Source organism: Capra hircus, chromosome 3 (genome assembly GCF_001704415.2).
Source record: "Capra hircus breed San Clemente chromosome 3, ASM170441v1, whole genome shotgun sequence".
Classification (NCBI taxonomy): Eukaryota; Metazoa; Chordata; class Mammalia; order Artiodactyla; family Bovidae; genus Capra; species Capra hircus.
Window position 1 is genome coordinate 14,909,320 of NC_030810.1, and position 25,218 is coordinate 14,934,537.

Consider the following 25,218-nt stretch of genomic DNA (forward strand, 5'->3'; position numbering starts at 1 on the left):
TCTTGTAATATTCTTGATACAGCTTCCCTTGTTTCCCTAATGGGTCTAGGATTAATGCTCTTCTCCTGCAGCAGGAAGGGATTAACAGGGATTTCCCACTTGTTGGCCTCCTGAGGAGCTGTAATGAGTAAAGGAAAGGAAAGAAAATCTTAAATCACTTCACACTTTGTTAAAAGTAAGCTTCTTCCAAGCATTTCAGAGGGAAATAGAATATAAAATTTTAGAATTTTGAAGTAGTCTTTCACCCTTCTATTTGGAGAGAGGGGAGTGGGTGGTAAGGTAGTAGATAGTAGAGTTAGAATAGCCATGACATAAAAACTGAATTTTACTAAGGAAAATAAATCCCAGGAATTCTGTTCAAACAGATTAGATTCTTTTGTTGTGATCGAGATGTTCCGGTGTTGAAGATAGTAGGCTATATGGGAGTATTTGTCTAGAAAAGAAAAAAAAATTAATTGGCATTTTATTGGCAACAATAAAGTTGGAATATGATAATAAAAAGTCATTTCTTTTTAAATACATATACTAGAATTTATAAAGTGTCATTCTTGAGCTTGGTTACCATTGAAGATAGTTGAAAGGTAAACTATGTAACTGTCGCCCAAACTTTTTATTCTTTTAGAAATTTCCTTCAGAGAGGCTTAACAAATTGCAGTAAATCTTACTACTTTATAGCAGTTACCATATTATTGATCTCAAAAGGTATATCACTTAGCTTATTCATTAAGCTTGGCCACAAAAGATTTTTGGCTCTCTACAAAAGTCAAGGAAGGGCTGAGTTCCCTGTAGATGTTTGGCAGTGGTAATGTAATTAGAGTAGCCATGCGAGTGAGAAAGGGAACCGTTTTGAATGAGACAGTGTACATACAGATGGGTAATTACCACTGCTACTTTGAAAGTAAAATCATACAGTTGAACTTTAATCTCCACTCTAAACTTTCAGTCAGTGTTTGATACATTGACCTCTTTTTTTTGTAGCATCTCTGAGCTTAGATCTTGTGTGTTATGTATTTATGTTTCTTCAGATGTAATTTCATGTCTATTCTCTCTCAACTAGACTGTGATGGATATACCAGGGTCTTTATGTATGTTGTCCAATTTACGAGTCAGTCCCTAGCACCTGGCAAAGATGAGATCCAGGATATCCATATGTTTTATTAATATTTAACTGAAATTTTTAATGAAAAAAGGTCATGAGAATCAGCCTCTCCAGGAGCCCTTTTTAGGGGATGGTCATTCCTTAATTCCACAGTTATCTTTGCCTTGCTTCTAAAATGTCTAAATTCTGGATCACAATGTGACATCGTGGGCCTCCTGCTTTGCAGAAATATAGTTTAAAGTTCTTACTGGGTAGATAGATGTCTGCCAGTTTTTCCTTTAAATTTCCTTTCCTTTTTATAAATTCGTATGTAATTTGTTATCTTGAGGTAGGCAGTGACCTAATTTGAAGGTGAAATAAATCATCTGAACATTGGAAGTATCCATACAGTAGAATCATTTTCAGTATATTCTTTAATGATTGTCTCTTTTAAAAGATCACATCATTATAGTGGTTAAAGAAGTATTATCCTAGTACATGTATGATCCGGGAGACTATAATTTGCTGGTAGTAGTTAATTATTCTGGTATGTAGGTTTGAATGGATGGTTAAAGTGACATTGTGACTTTCTCACTAGTAAGTAATCCACTAGTTGTCATGGTTTCAGGCATGGTTTTATGTTTGGGAGGGCAATAGTAGTTTTAAATTGTTGAATTGGAACTGTGGAAATATGTATACAGATATAAAATACATGATAGAAATTCTCTTTTTTGATCATGGTTATTTGGAGTTAAGATAACCAGAGTTTGAAATACTTAATTTGGAATAAATCGGACCCCACACATTCTTACTTATTAAAAAAATATTTTGAGACTTTTTAATTCTCAATGTGCCTTTTATCACTTTATCAAATTTGCCTAACTTTAAACTTCTAGCTAGTTGATGAATTTTAGATAGTAGATATTCTTTACCCTTTTATCTTTATAATCAGATTTCACTAGCTTTGATGATTTTTTCTTTTCAAATAGCATAGATTTCATGTACATATATTTCAGTAGGTACTCCTTTTTATCTCTGAGCATATGTAATTCTCCATTTTCTAAAGTTTTGTTAGTAAGATAAACATATGTGTAAGTCTTGTAAGTTTAAAAATGAACAGTCATCCCAATTACTTGCCTGGTAGCTATTTTCATAGCTGGCCTATCTTGTATCTATGTAAGAATTTTACCATATCCAAATGCCAGTTACCTCCTTAAAAATATGAGAAAATGATAACATTTCTCTTCTGTTTTGCTAAGTAACTTTCCTTGCATTCACATTTCATATTCACGTTATAACTCATTTCTGTCCTGGATGATTTTGAGTTTCTAGTGCTTTTTCTTTAGAGTTTTCTCTGAACCCATTCAGTGCTTTTATGTAACTTATTCTTTTCAAGCTTTTCTTTGTATATTTGTGGGATTCTTCTATTGTAGCCATTTCTAAAAGTGTTATTTTACTAATTTTATTAGTAATATTTAAGCATTCCAAGATACAGGCCTAAGTAGCATTATGACATTTTAGAGATGGAAAAGGATTTCTCGTGAGACTGATGTGGAGAAGTATACCATTAGACTATGTCATAGCTGTATGCGCTTTGTTAGCAGCATAGTGTTGTCTCATGATCCCTGCCCACTAGAACAGGGCTGGATTCAGTCAGTATAATTACCAGTGTAAGGAGTAAAACCTTTTAGGATAAGGTGGGATCTAAAGAAGTCTTTGAAAATGTCAGCATAAAGGAAGTAGTCTTCTGTTGTTTTTATTTTTCCCCAGGCACAAAGAAGAAAGTGGGGAAGTTTTCAAGGAGGATTCTTTTTAACAATTTAACCAGTTTGAGAGGAAGCAATAGGGAATACGGAAAGGGAGGTGGCAACCCATTCTAGTGTTCTTGCCTGGAAGATCCCACGGACGGGGCCGCTTGGCAATCTACAGTTCATGGGGTCACAAGGGAGTCGGACATAACTTGGCCACTAAACAGCAAAAATAGGGAATATAGATAGTTTGTTCTTCTAGATTTTGTTACACTACTACCAGCTTACTTTCACAAACTGAAAAACTGGGGTAGCAATATAGTTCCTTTAAATGTTTTATTGTAATCTCTCTCTTTTTTTTTTAAATAGGGAATTGACTCTCTTTTGGAGTAAACTGCAAAGAAGAATCGACCCTTCTGTAGATACTTTTTTGGAGCGCTGCCGTCAGTTTGGTGTCATAGCTAAAACACAGCAGCATTTATTTTGCCTGATTAGAGTTATACAAACTGAAGTGAGTAATTTATGCTTTTTGTGCTGATTGTTTATGGAGGGAAGAAATAAGTGGGGAGACAACTTCTCAGGCAACTCTTTTTAAATAAGGAAAAATGAGAAATAATGGGGTTTAATAAGATTATGGAACTGGACATAGCTAGCTGTTTCTGCAGATTTATTTCCTAGGAATCTACAGTTTTTCTTCTTGGAAAATAGTGATTGACATTACAGACCACTGGAGGAAGGAAAGATTGTTTCTTGATTGTCCCCTCAGTCACCCTAACCTAGGTCTGGTTTTCCTAGAATAGTGTTCTGTATTATATACAGACATGTTTGTTGGCAAATTAGGATAATAATTATTAGTGAAGAAAGTATAATTGTATTTTCCAGCTCCTTGATAATGGAATGACTAACTCCTTGATGATGGAGTGATAGATTCTCTACATTTTAGAGGAATGGACTGTACACAGATTGCAAGCTTCTGTGCAAATTAGGAAGCAAGTTTTGTCTTGTTTTTTAAGAAATAAATATTTCCTAAACTGAAGTGCTATGTATAAAACCTTGTTTTTTGAATTCGGCCCCATAAATTAATGCTAAGACTGGAGATTTAGATGAGCCTTATGCTATGCTTGGTTTCTGTTTTTAGTGTCTACTCAAAGACAGAGAGCCCTGTATACCCCTATCTATGATGGTTTATGGGTATGTTTTATGGGTTGCTTCTTTGACAACATCCAAGGATTGTTTATACTAAAGTCAAGGCACAGTTGTATCACTGATATGTTCTATCTCCTTTAATGTACCCTGTTTTAGTACTATCTGTATCCTATTTTAGTACTATCCGTATCCTGTTTTAATACTGTGTATCTAGTCTTCTCTGGTGAAGATAGGAAAATGTAAGACAGTTTTCAGAAGCAAATTCATACTTAGACAAGCTAGGCGATTATTATTTCTCATCACTACAAGTGAAGTTGTGTCCCTATCATCGGAGCATGTTCAAGTAATTACAGAACTTGCCTGTTTAAAATAATCAGTGGTACAGCTGGCCTTTTATAAGTTTTGGCTTTAGGGTTTGCTTATTTAATCTTTAAGGAAGGGCTGATTTTTTACTTGCTGCATAAGAGATTATCACAGCTTAGCCCTAAAGTCAACACCCATTTAATAGCTCACAGTTTTGTAGGGCAGAAGTCCAGTGCAGTGTGGCATGGCTCACGGCTCAGTATCACAAGGCCAAAATTGAGGTGTTGGCCAAGCTGAGTTTTTATCTGGAGGCTCTGTAGACAATCCACTCCTAAGCTCATTCGTGTTGTTAATAGAATTCAGTTCCTTGCAGTTGTGGGGCTAAAATCTTCATTCTCTTGCTGGCTGTCAGCCACAGCCTGCTTTCAGCTCCTGGAAGCCACTGTCATTTTCATGCTTTCATTTTGAAGCCAGCAAAGGCACAAGGAACTCTTCAAATGTGACCTCCTTCACCTCTGACTTCCAGACTTAGATTTAAAGAGCTTGAGTGATTGGGTCAGATAATCCACTTGTCTTAAGATCAGTAGGTTTGGGGCTTTAATTACATCTGCAGGGCCTCTTTTGCCATATAACATAGCGTAATCATAAGAATAATTCCATATTCATAGGTTCTGCTTATACTCAGAGTGAGGAGATTATACAAAAGTGAAGGTCAGGGGGTCATTTTAGATTTCTTTTTACCTTGGGGAACCACAAAAATGGGAAAATGTTAGAGGTTGGAAAAGGTGGGTTTCTGACACGTGCCAAGGAACTTGCTGTGCATTTGTGTAACCAGAACCCGTTTGTTTTCATCCTGCTCTAAGATATTTTCCCCCTGTAGTCTTTACTTACGATATTTGTCCTAAAGGGTAGAAAAGCTATGGCCTGGTAGGTGAAACGGGAGTGAGATGGAATTCCTTTCAAATTGAGGGAGACACCTTTAGGTTTTTAAAAGTGAGAGGTGATCTGACCTCTATCATTTGGGATCTGGTTCTACTGTGAATGGAGATATCCCAGATGATAGTGATGTAAAAAAGAAAAAAGTTTTTCCCTCTCTTACACAGATCGATAACCCAGCTAGACAGGCCAAGGATCCTCTTATAGCTCCACATATCAGAAACCCAGGTTCGTTTTATCTGCTGTTAACACATAGCTTCCATCTCATGTTCCAAGATCCAACTATTCCAGTCCCAGCTATAATGTCTTCATTCCAGATAGCGAGTAGAGCGGGGAGCAGACCACACTGTGACACAGCTTGTCCCCTGTTCCTTCTAACACATTCACAAACACAGTCACCTAGCTGCAAGGGGAGCTTGGAGATACACTGATGATTCTGGGTGACTTTGTAACCAGATAAAATCAGGCATTTGGTTTTTGTGAAAGATGTGAAATGATCTTAGTGCATAGAAACCAGTTATATAGCCCTTGGGAAGGAAAAGATTAATGATGCTGAAAAGCTTTTGTGGACATTGGGTCTCTTGCAGAAGACAGGCCTTGTATAGTACCTCCTTATTTTCTGGGTTTTAGTTTTCTCTAAATAAAGAGCTTGAAGCAGATAATCAATTAAAGGCGCTCAAGAGTTGTTAAACTTTGATTCTGTGACTTGAGAAACTCATATTGGAAGAGATGGCTTTAGAGAATCTAGAGTTTCTCTCAAGGCTTTAAAAGTAGTATGACAGAAGAATGGATATAGATGTTGGTTATATTTGAAGTGGAAGGTATAAGAAGAGGGATAATCTTGAAGCCAGTTTATTTGACCATTGAGCTCTTTTTGGTGGAACATACAAGTTAGAATAATTTTGCAAAATTTTGCCTAGTTTTATTCCCTTCTCTTTAGTAATGAAGAAGCTGAAGATTAGAAATGTGTGACTTGTAAGGATCTAGACCCTGGGTATCTTGACAAATGGCGTAATGGTTATCATTTGTAAGTCAGATACAATGGTTATCATTTGTAAGTCAGAGCATAGAGGACTTGGAGAAAGTCCATTAAGTTTTAAAATCTTTCATAGGTTCTTAACAGGTTACTCAACCCCTTTCGCAAGACTCTGAGGTAAACAGCAAAGAATCCAGATCTGTTCTTTCTTAAACAGCCCCATCTAGTTGAAATGGTAAAATTTGTGAAATCACTTAAAAAAAAAAAAAGAAATCACTTAAGAATACTTTTCCAAAAGAAACCCCACAAAACTACCATTATACATTCTGAACAGATAGTTACTTGTTAAAGGAGTGGTGGATAAATTAGAATTAGGGTGTGGAATGTGGAACTGAATTTTGAAGAAACTGATGGATATGAATAATTTGATAGGTTTTAGACCGGAAACTGAAGAAGTGACTTGGCATATTGTATCAAGGGCACGTGGGATATAGCGAAGTCAAATGAGGATAATCTATGCAAAAAGTTTATTCAGAATAATGTCCAAGATTAATAAGGGTTCTGTATATTGATGGCAGTTATTTCATTGTGTTCTCAGCATTTAGAATGGTACCCAACACAGAATAATTGCTTAGCAAATTGATGTTTGAACAGTGGGATTTATCCTCAAGTATTTTGTATGGGATTCTGTTGAATATGTGCTATGTGCCAATATTGTATTAATCATTTTATGTTACCTTACATCATTTTTATAACAACATTAGGAGAAAATCTAATACTGCCACTACAGTTGTCATTTTACAGATAAGGTGACTGAGGCTTAGAGGAATTAAGAACTTGTCACTGTTGTGAAGCTGGGGTTCAAAGGCAGTCAGAGTCTGGCTCAAAATTCAGTGCTTTTCAATACCATGTTTTAAGCTACTCTGCCATAAGATCCTGCTTTTCTTTGTTCATATTATTTTCACATATCCTTTCAGCCTCTCACATGAAAGAATCATCTTAAATACACTTGCCTTTTATCATATGCAACCAGGTCTTTTTCATGATTTTTTGACTAATTTCTGAGAACCTGCTGCTATAGAGAAATTTTCTTTTGTTTTTCTGTGGGAAACAGATTCAGTACACCTGTAACTATAAAGTACTGATTTTGGGGGGAGGAAATGGAAAAATCATTTATTTTACCCTTGAGGTTTTGAAAATACCCAGTTGTTCATGATACATGAATTTTTAAAATTGAATTCAGTCTTAAACTCCCTTTTACACACGTATTTCCTCTTAAACCCATTTATTTAAGCCCTATCCTTCCTACCCAGCTTGAGACAATTCTTTTTTGAATCTTTCAGTGACCTTATTGATTCTGAGCTCCTCTGAATTTATGTGCCTTTCTAATTTACACGTTTGGCACATAGGTAGATTCCTTGAGGGTTAAGGACTGCTCTAATATGCAGTGCTTTGGGACTCCCTGGCGGTCCATTGGTTAAGACTCCACAGGTCAGCTGCAGGGAACATGGGTTCTGTAGCTGGTTGGGGAACTAAGATCCTACATGCTGCACAGTGTGGCCAAATAATAAGAATATGCAGTGCTTTATAAAGTTGGATACTCTACAGACGTACATTGTTGTTGTTTATAAGTTTTAAGAAGAGTGTACGTGCGTATCTTATCAGTGAAATTTATGTAGTGTTTCCAAATTTATGTAGTTTTCCAAATGGAAAAAAAACCTTTTCTTCCCTGTTTTTCTTAACAGGCACAAGATGCTGGTCTTGGGGTGTCGATTTTACTGTGTGTCAGAGCTCTTCAACTCAGAACAAGTGAGGATGAAGAAATGAAGGCATCAGTTTGTAAAACAATTGCTTGTCTTTTGCCAGAAGATTTAGAAGTTAGACGAGCCTGTCAACTTACAGAATTTTTAATTGAACCCAGTTTGGATGGATTTAACATGTTGGAAGAACTGTATTCCCAACCAGATCAAAAATTTGATGAAGAAAATGCACCAGTTCCAAATTCTCTCCGATGTGAGCTTTTACTAGCTTTAAAAGCCCACTGGCCTTTTGATCCTGAATTTTGGGACTGGAAAACTTTAAAACGACACTGCCACCAACTTCTAGGACAAGAAGCCTCAGATTCTGATGATGATCTAAGTGGCTATGAAATGTCTATTAACGACACGGATGTTTTAGAGTCATTTCTCAGTGACTATGAGGAAGGTAAAGAAGACAAGCAGTATAGAAGGAGAGAGATGACAGATCAGCAAAAGGAGAAAAGAGACAAGAAGCCCATCGGCTCTTCTGAAAGATACCAGAGGTGGCTTCAGTATAAATTCTTCTGTTTGTTATGTAAGCGAGAATGCATAGAGGCCAGGATTCTTCATCATTCTAAGATGCATATGGAAGATGGAATTTACACCTGTCCGGTTTGTATTAAAAAATTCAAGAGAAAAGAAATATTTGTTCCTCATGTGATGGAACATGTTAAAATGCCACCAAGCAGAAGGGACCGCTCTAGAAAGAAATTACTGTTGAAAGGCTCTCAAAAGGGAATTTGTCCCAAGAGCCCCTCTGCAGCCCTAGAGCAAGGTCAATCACTGAATGAACAAGCCAAAGGAGAGTCGCATGAATATGTCACATTCAGCAAATTAGAAGATTGCCACCTGCAAGACAGAGATTTGTACCCATGTCCTGGCACAGACTGTTCCCGTGTGTTTAAGCAGTTCAAATACTTAAGTGTGCATCTTAAAGCTGAACACCAAAATAATGACGAAAATGCCAAGCACTACTTAGATATGAAAAATAGAAGAGAGAAGTGTACTTACTGCCGACGACATTTCATGTCTGCTTTTCACCTGCGAGAGCATGAACAAGTGCATTGTGGTCCTCAGCCTTATATGTGTGTATCTATAGATTGCTATGCTAGGTTTGGATCAGTGAACGAACTGCTTAACCATAAACAGAAACATGATGATCTGCGTTATAAATGTGAATTAAATGGCTGTAATATTGTTTTCAGTGACTTGGGACAGCTTTACCACCATGAGGCACAACACTTTAGGGATGCATCTTACACATGCAGCTTCGTTGGCTGTAAAAAGTTCTATTACTCCAAAATTGAATACCAGAATCACCTCTCAATGCATAATGTTGAAAGTTCAAATGGAGATGTGAAGAAAACAGTGAAACTTGAGCCGGCAGCAGGTGAAAAGCAGGATTGTATTGATCAGCCCCATCTGCTTGACCAAACTGATAAGTCACGTTTACCAGAGGATCTTCTCTTCTGTGCAGGATCAGCTAGTTCTCAGATAGAAACTACAGAAAATCTGAAGGAAAACAGTGACAGTAATTCTAGTGATCAGTTAAGTCATAGCTCTTCAGCTTCCATGAATGAAGAGTTAATTGACACACTGGATCACTCTGAAACCATGCAGGATATATTATTATCTCATGAAAAAGTTTTTGTGCCCTCCAGCTTAAAGGAGAAATGTTCCAGTGTAGCAGTTTGTTTTGATGGGACTAAGTTTACCTGTGGTTTTGATGGCTGTGGTTCCACATACAAAAACGCAAGAGGCATGCAGAAGCACCTAAGGAAGGTTCATCCATACCATTTCAAACCCAAAAAGGTAAAGACAAAGGATCTCTTTCCCTGTTTGGGTAATGAACACAATCCAGCGACTGAAAAGTTTGATACAGAACCTAAACCCAGCTCAGACACAAACAGTGACTCCCCGGATGAAGGTCTGGATCACAGTATCCATACTAAATGTAAACGAGAACATCAAGGCTATTCCTCAGAAGCCTCCATCTGTGCATCTAAAAGGCCCTGTACAGAGGATACCATGTTGGAACTTCTGTTACGCTTGAAACATTTAAGCTTGAAAAACTCAATAACCCATGGATCTTTCTCAGGGTCATTGCAGGGGTACCCATCCGGTGGTGCTAAGTCTCTTCAAGCAGTTTCAGCTACAATCTCAGATCTTAATTTTCAGAATCAAGATGAAAATATGCCAAGTCAGTACCTGGCACAGTTGGCAGCCAAGCCTTTTTTCTGCGAGCTTCAAGGATGCAAGTATGAATTTGTGACTAGAGAGGCTTTGTTAATGCATTATCTTAAAAAGCATAATTATTCAAAAGAAAAAGTCCTTCAGTTAACCATGTTTCAACATCGGTATTCCCCGTTCCAGTGTCATATTTGCCAGAGGTCATTTACGAGAAAAACACACCTTAGGATTCATTATAAAAATAAACATCAAATTGGCAGCGACAGAGTAACTCAAAAACTATTAGATAATGAAAAATGTGATCATGAAGGCCCATGCTCAGTAGAGAGGTTGAAAGTTGATTGTCCTGCAGAACTTGGAGGTGATCCCAGTGGTAACTCTGAGAAGCCACACTGTCATCCTAAAAAGGATGAGTGCAGTTCGGAAACAGATTTGGAGTCATCCTGTGAAGAAACAGAAAGTAAAATATCTGATCTCTCATCACCAATAGGCAGCCATAGAGAAGAAGGAGAAGGAAGAGAAGGCAGAGGTAGCAGGAGAACTGTTGCTAAAGGAAATCTCTGCTACATTTTGAATAAATACCACAAACCATTCCATTGTATTCATAAAACTTGCAACTCCTCCTTCACTAATCTCAAAGGCTTGATTCGCCATTACAGGACTGTACATCAGTACAACAAAGAGCAGTTATGTTTAGAGAAAGACAAAGCCAGAACCAAAAGGGAACTTGTCAAATGTAAAAAGATATTTGCCTGCAAATATAAGGAATGTAACAAACGCTTCCTGTGTTCCAAAGCTCTTGCGAAGCACTGTAGTGACTCTCATAACCTAGACCACATTGAAGAGCCGAAAGTGCTTTCTGAAGCTGAGTCAGCGGCCAGATTTTCCTGTAACCAGCCTCAGTGCCCTGCTGTTTTTTATACATTCAGCAAGTTGAAGCACCACTTGATGGAACAGCATAACATTGAAGGAGAAATACATTCAGACTATGAAATTCATTGTGATCTTAATGGCTGTGGCCAGATTTTCACCCATCGCAGTAATTATTCTCAACATGTATATTACCGACATAAGGACTATTACGATGATCTGTTTAGAAGCCAGAAAGTGGCAAATGAAAGGCTACTACGGAGTGAAAAGGTGTGTCAAACAGCTCATCCTCAGGGGCATGAACATCAGACGACCAGGAGATCGTTTACTGCCAAGGCTAAAAAGTGTGGCTTAATCAAAGACAAAAAAGCTCCAATTAGTTTTAAAACGAGAGCTGAAGCCCTCCATATGTGTGTGGAGCATTCTGAGCACACACAGTACCCCTGCATGGTTCAAGGATGCTTGTCTGTGGTGAAGTTGGAGAGCAGCATAGTGAGGCATTACAAACGCACCCATCAGATGAGTAGTGCCTACCTAGAGCAACAGATGGAAAACCTTGTCATGTGTGTTAAGTACGGTACCAAAATTAAGGAGGAGCCCCCTTCTGAAGCAGAGCCCTATATAAAGAAGGAAGAAGATAGAAGCTGTGAGTCAGAGCTCACACAGCACAGCCATTCCCCAGGTGACACTAGCGTGCCTGTCCAGACCGCTGACCCCCTTCATCCAGGCGAAAGGGATGGAGGCCAGAAAGGATGTACAGAGAGCAGCCCAGTTTTTGATGCGGATTCTCTGCTCTACAGGGGAACTCTGAAATGCAACCACAGTTCAGAAACCACTTCTTTGGAACAATGTAATATAGTTCAGCCTCCTCCTTGTAAAATAGAAAATTCTATACCTAATCCTGATGGGACTGAGAGTGGGACTTATTTCACAAGTTTCCAGCTGCCTTTACCAAGGATCAAAGACTCAGAAACTGGGCAGCAAAGTTCAGGGCAAGAAAACACTGTAAAAAATTCAACCCATGTTCCAAAAGAGAATTTCAGGAAGCATCCACAGCCCAGGTCATTTGATTTGAAGACTTACAAACCTATGGGATTTGAATCTTCATTTCTGAAATTTATTCAGGAAAGTGAAGAGAAAGAAGATGATTTTGATGATTGGGAGCCTTCAGAGCACTTAACATTAAGTAATTCTTCACAACCCTGTAATGACTTAACAGGGAGTGTTATGGCAAATAATATGGTGAATGACAATGACCCTGAAGTTGACATACCTCATTCTTCCAGTGACTCTTCAATTCATGAGAACCTGACTGCAATCCCACCTTTAATAGTAGCTGAGACGACAACAGTTCCCTCCTTGGAAAACCTGAGGGTCGTATTGGACAAAGCATTAACAGACTGTGGAGAACTTGCCTTAAAACAGCTTCATTATCTTCGGCCAGTGGTTGTCCTTGAAAGATCTAAGTTTTCCACACCAATTTTAGACTTATTTCCAACAAAAAAGACAGATGAGCTTTGTGTAGGAAGTTCCTAAATAGCAATTTTGTTTTAGAAACAGACTGGCTCCAGCACTGCAACATGGGGACAATTGCCAACTTGAACAAAGGCTGAGAACCAGCCACACCGTCGTTTAGGGTAGAATAGGCTGTGTATTTACATGAATGTATAATATCTATGTCAGCAGTATTGGCTGAGTCCATTAGCTCTCCAGTTGGTTTATTGATTGGGTTTTTTGTTTTGTTTATTAAAAAATGGAACTGTATTCTTGTTTGGTGCTAATTAATACATCAAAATATATCGGGGCTTCCTTTTCCAAATTAAGTGTGCATGATTGTGTATGGAACAGATACTAAGACCCCAGGGTGGGAGGGCTGGGGAAAGGGGTATGGAGTTCTTACTTGACTTGAATGTGCGCCTGAGGGTGCTTTGTGTAATATATTGTACACTACAGCATCTTATATTTTTTGAGTTGAGTTTCAATAAATTACAATTTTTCACCCATTTTTTTGGTTTACTCATAATGAGTTTCATGCCACACATGACTTGGAATTGCACATGTATTTTCTGAAATGTGCACTTATATTTTACCCCGGTTATTAACCAAACCATTCAGATCAAGCTTCCTTTTGAATGACTGTTGTCTTAAAAATTTTGTGGAAAGAAAATTCTGAGAGAGAGTAATAGAGTAATTAACTCTGGGAGTCAAGGTAGCTCCTGGAAGAGGATGTTCAGGAGTTTTTCAGGTAGAAAGGAGAGGATATGCCAGGCATAATGTGAAGGGCTCAACGCATTCGGAGATAATAAAGCCATGTTTCCAGGCAGCTACAAATAATGTGATAGGCTGGCAGTAAAAGGGGAGCGCTGGAGCAGCTGAGCTGCTTGTAGAGATAGGAACCAGACCACGAACACTGAGGACTGTGGACCTGAGTCCATAGGCAGCTGAGAGCCTTTACAGAATTTTAAACAACATTCATATTAATCTGTAGATTGCTTGAAATGAGTGTGATTTAAGGGGCTGAGAATGGAAACCGATCTAAGACTGTTAAAGTAATTGAGGCAAACTTGGTGAGAGGCAAACAGTGGCAGCAGAGGGACGAGTAGATGAAATCAAGAAATTTAAGAGGATTATTAGGCACTGGAGGGTAGAGAAAATGTTTTGAGGAAAACTTAAGGTTCTGTAGTGATGGATGCAAGCAAGTGAGGCAAGACTAAAAAGGAGTTTGGGGGAAGAGAATAGAAACAGAAGATGAGTTTGGTCTCTGTGTTAAAGTTTCAGTGGACTGTGGGACATCCATGTATAATAAGAAAAGCAGTGTTTTCTTATATAGCACCTTCTCTGTTCTTTTGAAGTCACTTCATCATTATTTAAAAATGAAATGATACAGATACTCCTAAAATCCCCTTATGCCTCTGGTTAAAATTTTAAGATCTTTTCTCTGGCCCTTAAATCTTGTTTTGTCCCCTCTTAAAGAATTTTATTCTACCATCTCCTCACCCTAAGCGTCTAAAGCACCCTACCACTACCACCACCACCACCAAGCTGAAGTCATTTCTTGGCTCAGATCTTGTAGGATACAAGATTCTCAAACAAGATTCTGTTGAAAGCAAAAGTGACAGAAACAGTGGAACTTCTTAGAGGCTGAGGTCACTACTGACTGAGTTCTTTGGGATCTTGAGCTCATTTCCACTCTGGGCTTCAGTTTCCTGCCTTACGAAGTGTTGAGGTGTAAGTGACCATTTCAAAAGGTCCTTTACCTGTGGTCTGAGCATGAGAAATAACCAGTGGCCCCATCTTAAGAATTCCTCATTCTAGAGATTTTTAGACCAGACCAAGAGAAAGCTGCTAATCTTAAGACTCAACTGTATCCATCCAAAAAGGGGAAGTCCCCAGTGGTCCAGTGGTTTAATTAGGGCTCTGCACTCCCGCTGCAGGGGGCACAGATTTGATCCCTGGTTGGGGAACCAAGATCCCACATGCTGCGTGGTTTGGCCAAAAGAAAGAAGAAGACTGTATTCATTCAACCGCTCCTAACTCCTACACCCTGAAAGGACCAAGTGAGTCCACTGACAGTAGTACCAAACTCTAGTTTTTAGAACCCAGTTGAAAGTTGGCTTGAATATGATCCTAGAAGCATTTTCTATTCTAGTTGGAGTGGGTTGCTCCTTTTGATTTTTTTTTAAAAAAAAAGATGTTTCAATATGGACCATTTTAAAAGTCTTTATTGAATTTGTTGCAGTATTGCTTCTTTTTATGTTTTGGTTTTTTGGCTCAGAAGCAGGTGGGGTCTTAGCTCCTGGACTAGGAGCTGAACCTGCACTCCCTGCACTAGAAGGCAAAATCTTGACCACTGGATCGCCAGGGAAGCGTTTGGTCTTTATTAAAGATGATGTTCTGTGAAAACCAGCATGTGTGGTTATATGATAATACAGAAGGTCAGAGGGTTATTTTTGAAGCTTTCAGTACTATCATTTTTACTTGGTATCTCTTTGGGGATTGTCCTCCAAGTCCTCCAGACCTGGAAGCACTGAGTTTGTGCCCCCTAAAATGAATAGGTAGAAATCAAGAATGCCAGACACTTTGATTCTTGCACTTTACCCAGAATTCTCCTGCTTCTGTGTTTCTCCATGTTTATGAGCACATATGTGAAAGAGCGAGTGGGGCAATGATGGAGAAGAAAGGTTTTGATGAGCCTTCCTAGGGATTTCAGCCCCAACCTGTCCCTTCCGTCCCAGGTTGCCTGCTTCTGAGCTGCACTGGCAAGGACAGTCATTGAAGGACAGAGTCATTAACCAAACACTGAAGTACACACATACTTAAAGATAATTACAGGTATTTGGGGGAGATAAAAACAATGAATTTGTTAAGGAGTCTGCCACCATGGAGCTTCAATGTGAGGGCTGGGGTAGGCTTTCCAGGTGGCGCTAGTGGTAAAAAAAAAAAATCTGCCAGTGCAAGAGACTTCAGTGACACTGGTTCAATCCTTGGGTCAGGAAGATCTGGAGAAGGACATGGCAACCCAGTCCAGTATTCTTGCCTGGAGAAGCCTATGGATAGAGGAGCCTGGTGAGCTGCGGTCCATGGGGTTGCAAAGAATCAAATACCTGTGGGCCGGCAGCATGGATGTCATCTAGGAACTTGTTCAAAATGTAGAATGTCAAGTCCAGACCTTCTTGACCAAAATCAGTAACATCTCCAGATGATTCATAGGCACAGAAAAGTTCTAGAAACAGAGGCCTAGAATACAAAGTGGAAAGTGCTGTGAGATTGCAGGATAATTATACTTTTTTTTAGTACTTCACATAAAATTGTTGAATTTTCATAACTCCATGAAGTCAGTACTGTTAGTATTCTTATTTGACAGCTTAAAAAGATAGGGATGCAGTGTCTAGCTGATAAAAGTTAGGAAGTGGAGCTAAGTTTCTTTCCCGTCTCATCTGACTGGGAAAATAACAGGAAGGGGAACTTAACGTGAAGGATGAAAGATGGAAAGTCGCAGGTGGCATTTAAAGTACCAGAAATTCCAGTTTTGTAATTAAGCCGTACTTTCTGTGGAAGTGAGTAGTGGGAAGTAAAGTTGGAAGCATAGGTAAAAACCAGGTCATGCAGATCCAACTCCGAGTCATGCAGGTTCAACTCCAGTTACGTGTCCAGCGTTGACAGTTCCTCATTTGAGAAAGAGATGGAAAACAGAAATTACTGTTGCTGTGAATAACATGTGACCTTTGAAAAGGATTTTCTTTCTTTTTTTTTTTTTGCCACACCACAGGCTACTTGCAGTTTCCCCAATTAGGGATTGAAGCACAGCAGTGCTTCCACTCAGCAGTGGAAGCACAGAGTCCTAACCACTGGACCGCCAGGGGATCCTCTCAATGTTTCTTTCTGAAAGAAACTTCTAAAAGAGCAGTTGCTCTGTCCTCTCTTTATACCCATTGTAGCCTGTGAGACCGTGTGGCTTTATACTCCTGACTTGGGACATGGCCTCCTAGTATGTAAAACAGCCTACAAAGAGTGGTCCACTGTGCTAACAGGCCTGCTTGGTCTACACTTGCAGAAATATACTCTGTAACGGCCTGCATTTGGGGGCCTGAACCTCTTCGAGGAAGGTAACCTGTTCAACAAACATTAAACAAAACTACAAATAATTAAAAGTGCTACGAAAGATGCCCAGACTGGGGGAACCAAAAAGGACAGAAAAAGTTTCCGTAAAGAAAGCAATGTTTAAACCTGGAGAAACGAGAAGTTGGGATGATCCAATTCTGTGCCAAATCTTTGTGGTGTAACAGCTGGGTGTGTTAGCGACAATGACTAGTAGAGCCAGAGTTAAGGGAAAGGGTTAGAAGATGAGATAGGTCAGCAGAAAGCCAGTATTTCAGTGTCTATAACCATGTTCTAGATTTTGGGTATTGTTTGATAGAAAATGAAGAGCCTAGTGAAGGTTTGAAAGTGTGTACCAAATAAATCACAAGTTGCCACGTGTTTTAAGTCAGAGTCTTAACAGGGCACTACTGTGGAAATGACTGAAAGATGGATGGATGGATGGATGATACTAAAGGGGGGCTGAGATATATCTTCCATTGTGATCAGTTCTTCCTCCGCGTTCAGAAGTCCAAGAGGAGTCAAACAATAAATGGGTTTTTCAGACTAGATTCTCTTTGAGGAGCTCTATATGGTTTTTCCAGTGGTCATGTATGGATGTGAGAGTTGGACTGTGAAGAAGGCTGAGTGCTGAAGAATTTATGCTTTTGAACTATGGTGTTGGAGAAGACTCTTGGGAGTCCCTTGGACTGCAAGGAGATCCAACCAGTCCATCCTAAAGGAGACCAGTCCTGGGTGTTCATTGGAAGGACTAATGCTGAGGCTGAAACTCCAATACTTTGGCTACCTCATGCAAAGAGTTGACTCATTGGAAAAGACTCTGATGCTGGGAGGGATTGGGGGCAGGAGGAGAAGGGGACGACAGAGGATAAGATGGGTGGATGGCATCATCGACTTGATGCACATGAGTTTGGGTGAACTCTGAGAGTTGGTGATGGACAGGGAGGCCTGGCATGCTGCGATTAATGGGGTCGCAAAGAGTCAGACACAACTGAGTGACTGAACTGAACTGATACTATTGAAGTCTGCAATACCTAGCATTTGATCATAAACATCACTATAAATAATAGTTGCCTTTACCTTCTACACAAATTACCGAATTCTCATTACAGTAATCCTATAAGGGGAATTACTCTTGCTTTACCTGTGAAGATACTGAGCCTCAAGTAACCTGCCCAAAGTAACAAAGTTTGTTAATAGTACAGCCAAAATTTGAAGCCAGATCCATTAGACTCCTAAACGCCTATCCTCTTTTAACAGCTACTCTGTAAAACTTCTATAGAAACAAGCACACCAATGGAATAGGCACTTGATGGTTAAACAGTTTAGGCTATAAAGATATTTGGAATTCTTCTACGGGACTTTGTATTTACTTAAAAATACTCGAATGCCTGCTATGTACCAAGCAGTGAATACAATGAACATGTCCAATGAACGTGCCCAACTCTTTGCGACCCCACGGACTGTAGCCTACCAGGATCCTCAATCCATGGGATTCTCCAGGTAAGAGCGCTGGAGTGGGTTGCCATTTCCTGCTTCAGGGGATCTTCCAGACCCAGAGATCGAACCCAGGTCTCCTGCATTGCAGGCAGACGCTTGACCTTCTGAGCCACCCGGGAAGCCCACAATGAACATGCAGTAGTGAATAAAATGAACGTGTCCCTGTCTTCCTTCAGTTCACAGTAGTCACGGAAGACACATCAAACCCCAAACTGCACAAATAACCTTAATCATGTCAAGTGTTTTGAAAGTAAAATATGAGGTGCCATGTAATGGGGATCTAGTGTAGGATGTCTTGGGTAATGATTCTGTTGTCACAACCATATTTTTCTCCAAAAAATTTGTGGTTACCATTCTTTAATGGTTTCTGGCCTATGTTTAACTTGTTATGGTAAAACAATTATCTGAGTAATTTTTGTTCCTTTTTAGAAAAGATTCTCATTGTGATCAGTCACAAGCAGACTATAGGTTTAACATCATTAACAGTCATGCCTTAATCAGTATGTCATTTTGACCTGACATGGTTTTAATACTGTATATCCAACAGCATTCTAGACTCCATGTTCTAGATGTATCCCTGACACCCTGGTAGCTCAGTTGGTAAAGAGTCTGCCTGCACTGCAGGAGACCCAGGTTCGATTCCTGGGTCGGGAAGATGCCCTGGAGCAGGAAATGGCAACCCACTCCAGTATTCTTGCCTGGAGAATCCCATGGACAGAAAAGCCTGGCAGGCTACAGTCTGTGGGGTTGCAAGAGCCGGACACAACTGAGCAACTAAGCACACGGCACACATTGACACCTGAGCAACTTGCCGTACCTCCCCTTCCTGCAAGAACAAGACAGTTAGGACTTCCCTGATGGTCTAGTGGTTAAGAATCAGCCTGCCAATGCAAGGGACACAGGTTTGATCCCTGGTCCAGGAAGATCCCACATGCCACGGGGCAACTAAGCCCATGCACCCCAACTGCTGAGCATAGGGCCGCAGCTAGCGAGCCTGCATGCCTAGAGCCTGTGCTCTGCAGCAAGAGAAGCCACCAAGTGAGAAGCCCAGACCCCCAACAGAGCAGTCCCCGCTCACCAGAACTAGAGGAAAGCCCAGGAAGCAACGAAGACCTAGCACAGTCAAAACTCAACAACTTTTTAAAAAGAACAAAATAGTTATATTTTCCAGCCATCCCTATCCATGTTTTCTTTCAGTCAACCAGATGAACAAACCAGAAGAGCATCAAACAATATTTTTCTAAAAGTTTTCATAATTCCCCCTTTCTCTCCTTACCATGCCCCTCCTCTCCTCTTGGTAGAAGCCCTTTGTTGGATTCTTGCTGTCTTCATAACTGATCTCACAATTTATATGATTCACTTATGTGTGAACTACCTTTTTTCGTGTAAGACTTTGGGGAACAGACCTTGTATTTTATCTTTTCATACCTCCTTGTCAAGTACATAGGTACTAGTCAGTAAATAATGGATTTGATAACATGGCGTATAGGTTATGGGACAGCATGCTACTCCTTACAGAGTGCTTAGGCAATTATACCATTTGTTCCTATATAAATCTTAGGAAGGAGATGTAAATAGGTGAGCACAATGAGGCTCAAATATGTCAAAAGCTTTCCCAAAGATACAATTTCTAAGCAATAGTGACATCCAAAACAGGAAATGCTACAAAATGATCCAGTAATAACCTCCCTGCACATTTACCAAGGACACTGTTAGCTTGGGGGGGTGTGTGTGTGTGTAGTCGTGTTGGACTCTGAGCGACCCTGTTGTCTGTAACCTGTCAGGCTCCTCTGTCCATGGGATCTTCCCAGGCAAGAATACTGGAGTGGGTTGCCATTTCCTGCTCCAGGGGACCTTTCCAGCCCAGAGATCAAACCCGTGTCTCCTGTACTGGCAGGCAGATTCTTTTCCACTGAGCCACCAGGGAAGCCCAGCTCTTTAGAAAGTCCCTCTTCAAATCCTGTCTTCTCAAATCTCCACTTAACCTCACTTTTAGTTGAAATGTGAAAATAACTGCTCTCCATCCCGTGGATTGTTGGAAATGCACTATACAAGAAGAGGGTAACCACATGTGTCTACTTAAATTTAATTAAAAATAAATAAAATGTAAAATTCACTCCCTCGGCCACACTCTCCACATTTCAAGTGACCAGTGGCTTCCACGTTGGAAAGAGCGATACATCATTGCCGAAAGTTCTATTGAACAGTGCCATGTCAGCGCTAGGACTGGTCAAAGATCAGATAAAGTGATATGATTGAACTGAACACTCAGGCCATTGCCTGGTTGGTTTTGAGTGAGAAGGTTCAGTGGGTGGGTGGGAGGCAAGCTGACCTCTAGAACAGTGACATCACAAAGAACAGCTCACAGTGGCTCCAGAACACCTGGACCCCCAGGCCACTCTTCCTAACTCATATCCAGGTTCCTGAAGCCTCTGCACATGTAGTTCCTGGAGCTGCTGGTATATTAAAATGTCATCTTCATCTTCTATCTGGGACGCCATCATAGATTATCTCTCTCTGAGCTCGATATGGAATTATCTACAAGCAACTCTTCTGGGAGAGACTAGTGTGCCTCAGGAAACAAATTGGGGGCCACTAGATAACCTTGCTCCGGCTGTGCAAGTTATCCTGGGAATTTCCTTTTTGATTTTGTTGGGAGTGGGAATGTATGCCTTATGGAAACGAAGTGTTCAGTCAATTCAGGTTATACTCTTTTGTTATGGAGAAATTTAAGTAGTTACGCATTGTGAAATTTGGTCGGTTCTCTCCCATATTGCTGCCACCCAGTTTTAAGACCATGCAGATGAGCGAGAGTGCACCTTTTGTCTCTGTAGTTGGTTGAAATTAGGTTATTCTTAACATTTTTCCTTCAGTTAGCTTTTTGACATAAAAATGCTTTCTCACAATGATCTTTGGCTTGCTTATAATAAAACAGATTAAAGAAGCTTATAACATGAGAAGGCAGCCTTATCTCCAGATTTCTTTGATCATGTATTGGTGTTCATCTTTGAGTGTCTAACCACGTGCCCGACACCAATGTAGAGTACTTCCTATAGAATAGCACCACAACTATAACTGGCATCTTGGGTTTTGCCTCTCTGTTCTTACTGCGCCTTTGCTCTGTAACTGATGAGGAAGCATGTATATGTCTGTTTAGTCATTGCAATGAATGTACAGGTGCTCTTTTGGGGATTAGGAGTATAACTGGCTGGAATTACAAGAAACATTTAGGATTTTATATACTTCTGTTTAATTACCAATAATAACAGCTATATTTATAATATAATTAAAATCTTTTGAGAATTTCAACAATTCCATGAAATGGATAGAGTTTCTTTCCATGTGACAAACAAGGAAACAGGTGCATTGACGTTCAGCCTAAATTTAAGAAGATGGGGTTTAAAGAGGGCTTTGTTAAGGAGTGACTGGTTTACTTGGTGAATGCTGAAAGAAGTTATTGTTGGATTATTTTGTAGCGTTCACTTATTTTCGTGTCACTCCTCTTGGGAAATCACTCACCTGCATTTCTCCCAACCTTTGAAAACTTGCCTTGCATGGTAGGCAGGGCAGGGATTATTGACTCCATTTTGTAGGTGAGGGAATTTGCTTATCACCTACCCAAGGTGGCATAGATTGTAAATGCTGGCCAAGCTGAGATTCGAACTCAGTTTTTAGCATTCCAAATTACATTCTCCAAAATCTCATTTAATATAGTCCAACTGGTCAAAATCCCTAACAGGGATTTGTGTGTCTACATATTCATATTCTGCATTTCAGCTAGCTAGTAGAAGAAAAGACAAAACACCAAACTCTTATCTGTGCTACTCAGTTCTGCTCTTGTTTGGTTTTTGCTTAGTTCAATCAGATGAATTTGCAGCCCTCCACGCACTTCATCCAAGGAAAGGAGGTGTATAACAGAGTGGTTAATAAACTCTGGAGTCAGACTACAGGGGTTTCTTGGTTTCGCCACTTCCTGAGTGAGCTGAGAGCAATCCCTTAGGCTCTAAACCCGTTTCCTTATCTGTGAAATGGGTTTGATAACAGTGCCCCCTTGGGGTTTTTTGTGAGAATGGACAGGGAGGCCTGGCATGCTGCAATTCATGGGGTCGCAAAGAATCGGACACGACTGAGAGACTGAACTGAACTGATTGTATGTATAAAGCAGCACGTAACAGTGCTCAATAAGCAAGGCTAGTTATTATAAGGGGAAAAGGTGATTTTTTTTTCTTTTCCTAGTTAGACTCTGACCTAGCATCTTTTAAAAAAAATTTCCATTACCAAGAAATCCAGTGTTTCAGACTGCCGTGTCCTAAGAGAATATACATGGGAATCAGAATTCCTAGATTCCAGCTGTGGCTCTACCATTTCCAAGTATATGACCTTGGACAATGACAGGGTCCCAACTGGAAGGTATCTAAATGATTATCTGGTTCTTTTTTTTCCCTACATAAATAGGTCCTGCACAAGCAAGGAAACTTCTAGCACTGAGCCTTGCATGAAGCAAACTTTCAGTAAACATTATCTACTATTATAATCTTTATTAATTAGATGCAAATAATAATCCCTGACCTGCCTACCTCTCCACTTTGTGGTAAGTAAAGATCAAAAGACAAAACAGGTGTGAGGATGTTTTGTTAGGAATGAGGGATTATTATTACTATTAGAGTTTTGTTTTTGCATCTACAGTAGACTGTGCCATTTCATGTGAATAAACAAGTAACGTTTAACTTCTGTTGTTTTATTTTAGAAAATACTGTTGTTTGCAATCACACTCTACAAATTTTACAAGAAAGGCTCAGATTTTTTTCAGGCTTTGCTGGTCAACCCAGAAGGGAGTGATCTCACACTTCAAGACAATAATATTTTCCTGTCTTTGGGTCTGCAAGAGAAGATTCTGAAAAAGCTTCAGACAGTGGAAAACAAAGTGAAGGACTTGGAAGGGATGATCATTTCCCAAAAACCTACCACAAAGAGGGATTACTCCTCTGAGCACTACTGCAGCTGCTCCGACTGCCAGAGTCCCTTGCTTACGTCAGGGTTTACATCCACATCTGAAATGTGATGGACTCCAACGTTTTCTAGAAAAGCGCTGTTTTCCTCATGTGTGCGGTGGTGTATCAGTAAAGACAGAGAACTATATTGAAATTACCTGGCCAGGACTGGTTCTCTATTCAGCAGGGCCGTTTCCACTTGTGTGTGTGTGGTGGGATCACATGGGGGATCATGGTGGTTAAAAATGTCTGAGTTTGTGGGGCCTGCTTGGCAGGCTGGAGACCATAAGCAGCCATATAGAAAAGGAACCATGGCGGAGGGAACAGAAGGGAGAATGGTCAGGGATGTGACCTTGAGTTCCATGCTGAAGAGGTTAGATTAGATGCAATAAAAACAGGGGAGTACTGTTACGGGCGATGCTGTGGACTGTCCTGTAGAGAGGGAGGCTGACCTTTTTGCTTGCTTTTGGTCTAAAATATGTGGCCTGGAATCTCCTTGCATTAATTGTTCAGAGGTGGGCAAGGATGGGGCTGGACATAAAGGAGATTGTTTGAATTTATCCAACTTTTACTAATTCTTACTCTGTGCTAAGAGTAAGAGCATTATGGTAATTCTTGGGAATCTGTCCTGAATGCTTCTGGGGCACTCAGTTTTGGTAGCTGGATGGGTAATTTCAGAACAAGGAATTACAAAAACAATACAGGGAATTCCCTGGAGGCCCAGTGGTTAGGAGCCTACACTTTCACTGCCAAGGGCATGGATTCAATCCGATACTGTGCAGGGCCTTGTGGGGCTCCTAGGCACAAGGTCTTTCTGCGTGCCGCATTTCTTTGATTATAGGAGACGGCCTTCGTTCAGCCTCCGTGACCTTCCCTGAGCTCCAGTGGGTAGATTCAACGTTGTTAATTAGGGAAGGGCGGTGCATGCATTCACGAGTGCTTGGTCTTGTCCGACGACTCATTGCAACCCTATGAACGGTGGCCTGCCAGTCTCCTCTGCCCATGGGATTTCCATGGCAATAATACCAGAGTGGATTGCCGTTTCCTACTCCAGGGTATCTTCCTGACCCAGAGATGGAACCCATGTCTCCTGCATTGGCAGGCAGGTTCTTTATCAGCTGGGCCACCAGGGAAGGCCATAATTAAGGATAGAGGAGATAGAAGACTAGGGAGAAATAGTCAAGAGCAGCCTTGGGGCAAGGTCCTGTTTCCCCATCAACAGCACAAGAAGATCTTTGAGCTGTTTTGCAGTTACTGAAACCCCTCCTGGTGGGACAAGTTATTGATTAATGATGGTGTGCTGCCCACAGCATGGAGACCCCACACCAGTTGGACCTGAAGGTTGTTGATGCTGACTCCAACTTACTCACCACCAACCCATCAGAAGAATGTCCAGGAATTGATCATGCCATCTTTGAACAATACTATAAAACTTCTTGCTATCTTCCCCAGTGGGACACATGATTTTGAGGGCATTAGCCCGCTGTGTCCCTCTTCATCTGACCAGGCAATAAAGCTATCCTTTTCTGCTTCACCCAAAACTCTGTTTCCCAGATTCAATTAGGCAGCAGTGTACAGAGAGGCTGAGGTTTCGGCATCAGATCCCTGGTTGAGGAACTAAGATCCTGCAAGCCGTGTGGTCAAAAAAAAAAAAAAAGATAATACTGAACAAGGGTCATATCATCTCGACTTATATGTGAATTTTCCACATGTGAATCCTGGCTTAGCAGGGAGGGAAGAAGGGAAGGAGGCACCTACCTGCTGTTCCACTCAATGAGTGTGTCCCTCTGATTAGACAGATAGATAGCTTCCTGGAGAGATGGTGGTAGGTGGTCCTCTCAGTGAGTCTCAGATTCCATAAACTGTGTCTTTTGTTCAGTCACTTAGATGTGTCCAACTCTTGGAGACCCCATGTATGCTAGTCTTTGAGACCCCCTGGATCCCAGCATGCCAGGCTTCCCTGTCCTGCACTATCTCCTGGAGTTTGTTCAAACTCATGTCCATTGAATCAGTGATGCCATCCAACCATCTCATCCTTTGTCACCTCCTTCTCCTGCCATCAATCTTTCCCAGCATTAGGATT

At 40.4% G+C, this 25,218-nt stretch overlaps 2 protein-coding genes across 2 annotated transcripts in view; both read left to right on the plus strand.

The window, feature by feature from the left end:
- Positions 1 to 13,050, plus strand: part of RLF (rearranged L-myc fusion) — an 86,001-nt gene extending 72,951 nt beyond the window's left edge. The window contains exons 7-8 of the mRNA XM_018042277.1: positions 3,196 to 3,337; positions 7,933 to 13,050. Of these exons, the coding sequence (XP_017897766.1) occupies positions 3,196 to 3,337; positions 7,933 to 12,582 (4,792 nt within the window). The 3' untranslated portion in view covers positions 12,583 to 13,050. The remainder of the gene's footprint in view (positions 1 to 3,195; positions 3,338 to 7,932) is intronic.
- TMCO2 (transmembrane and coiled-coil domains 2) lies at positions 20,474 to 23,289 on the plus strand. The gene is made up of 2 exons (XM_005678643.2): positions 20,474 to 20,847; positions 22,892 to 23,289. The coding sequence occupies exons 1-2, from the start codon at positions 20,614 to 20,616 to the stop codon at positions 23,204 to 23,206; spliced, it is 549 nt and encodes a 182-aa protein (XP_005678700.1). The 5' UTR covers positions 20,474 to 20,613; the 3' UTR covers positions 23,207 to 23,289.

Excerpts from the sequence above, each read along its gene's own strand:
- TMCO2 (XM_005678643.2), top strand. The coding sequence starts at position 20,614 with ATGTCATCTTCATCTTCTATCTGGGACGCCATCATAGATTATCTCTCT. Across the intron at positions 20,848-22,891 it reads GAAGTGTTCAGTCAATTCAG|AAAATACTGTTGTTTGCAAT; the intron begins GTTATACTCTTT and ends GTTTTATTTTAG.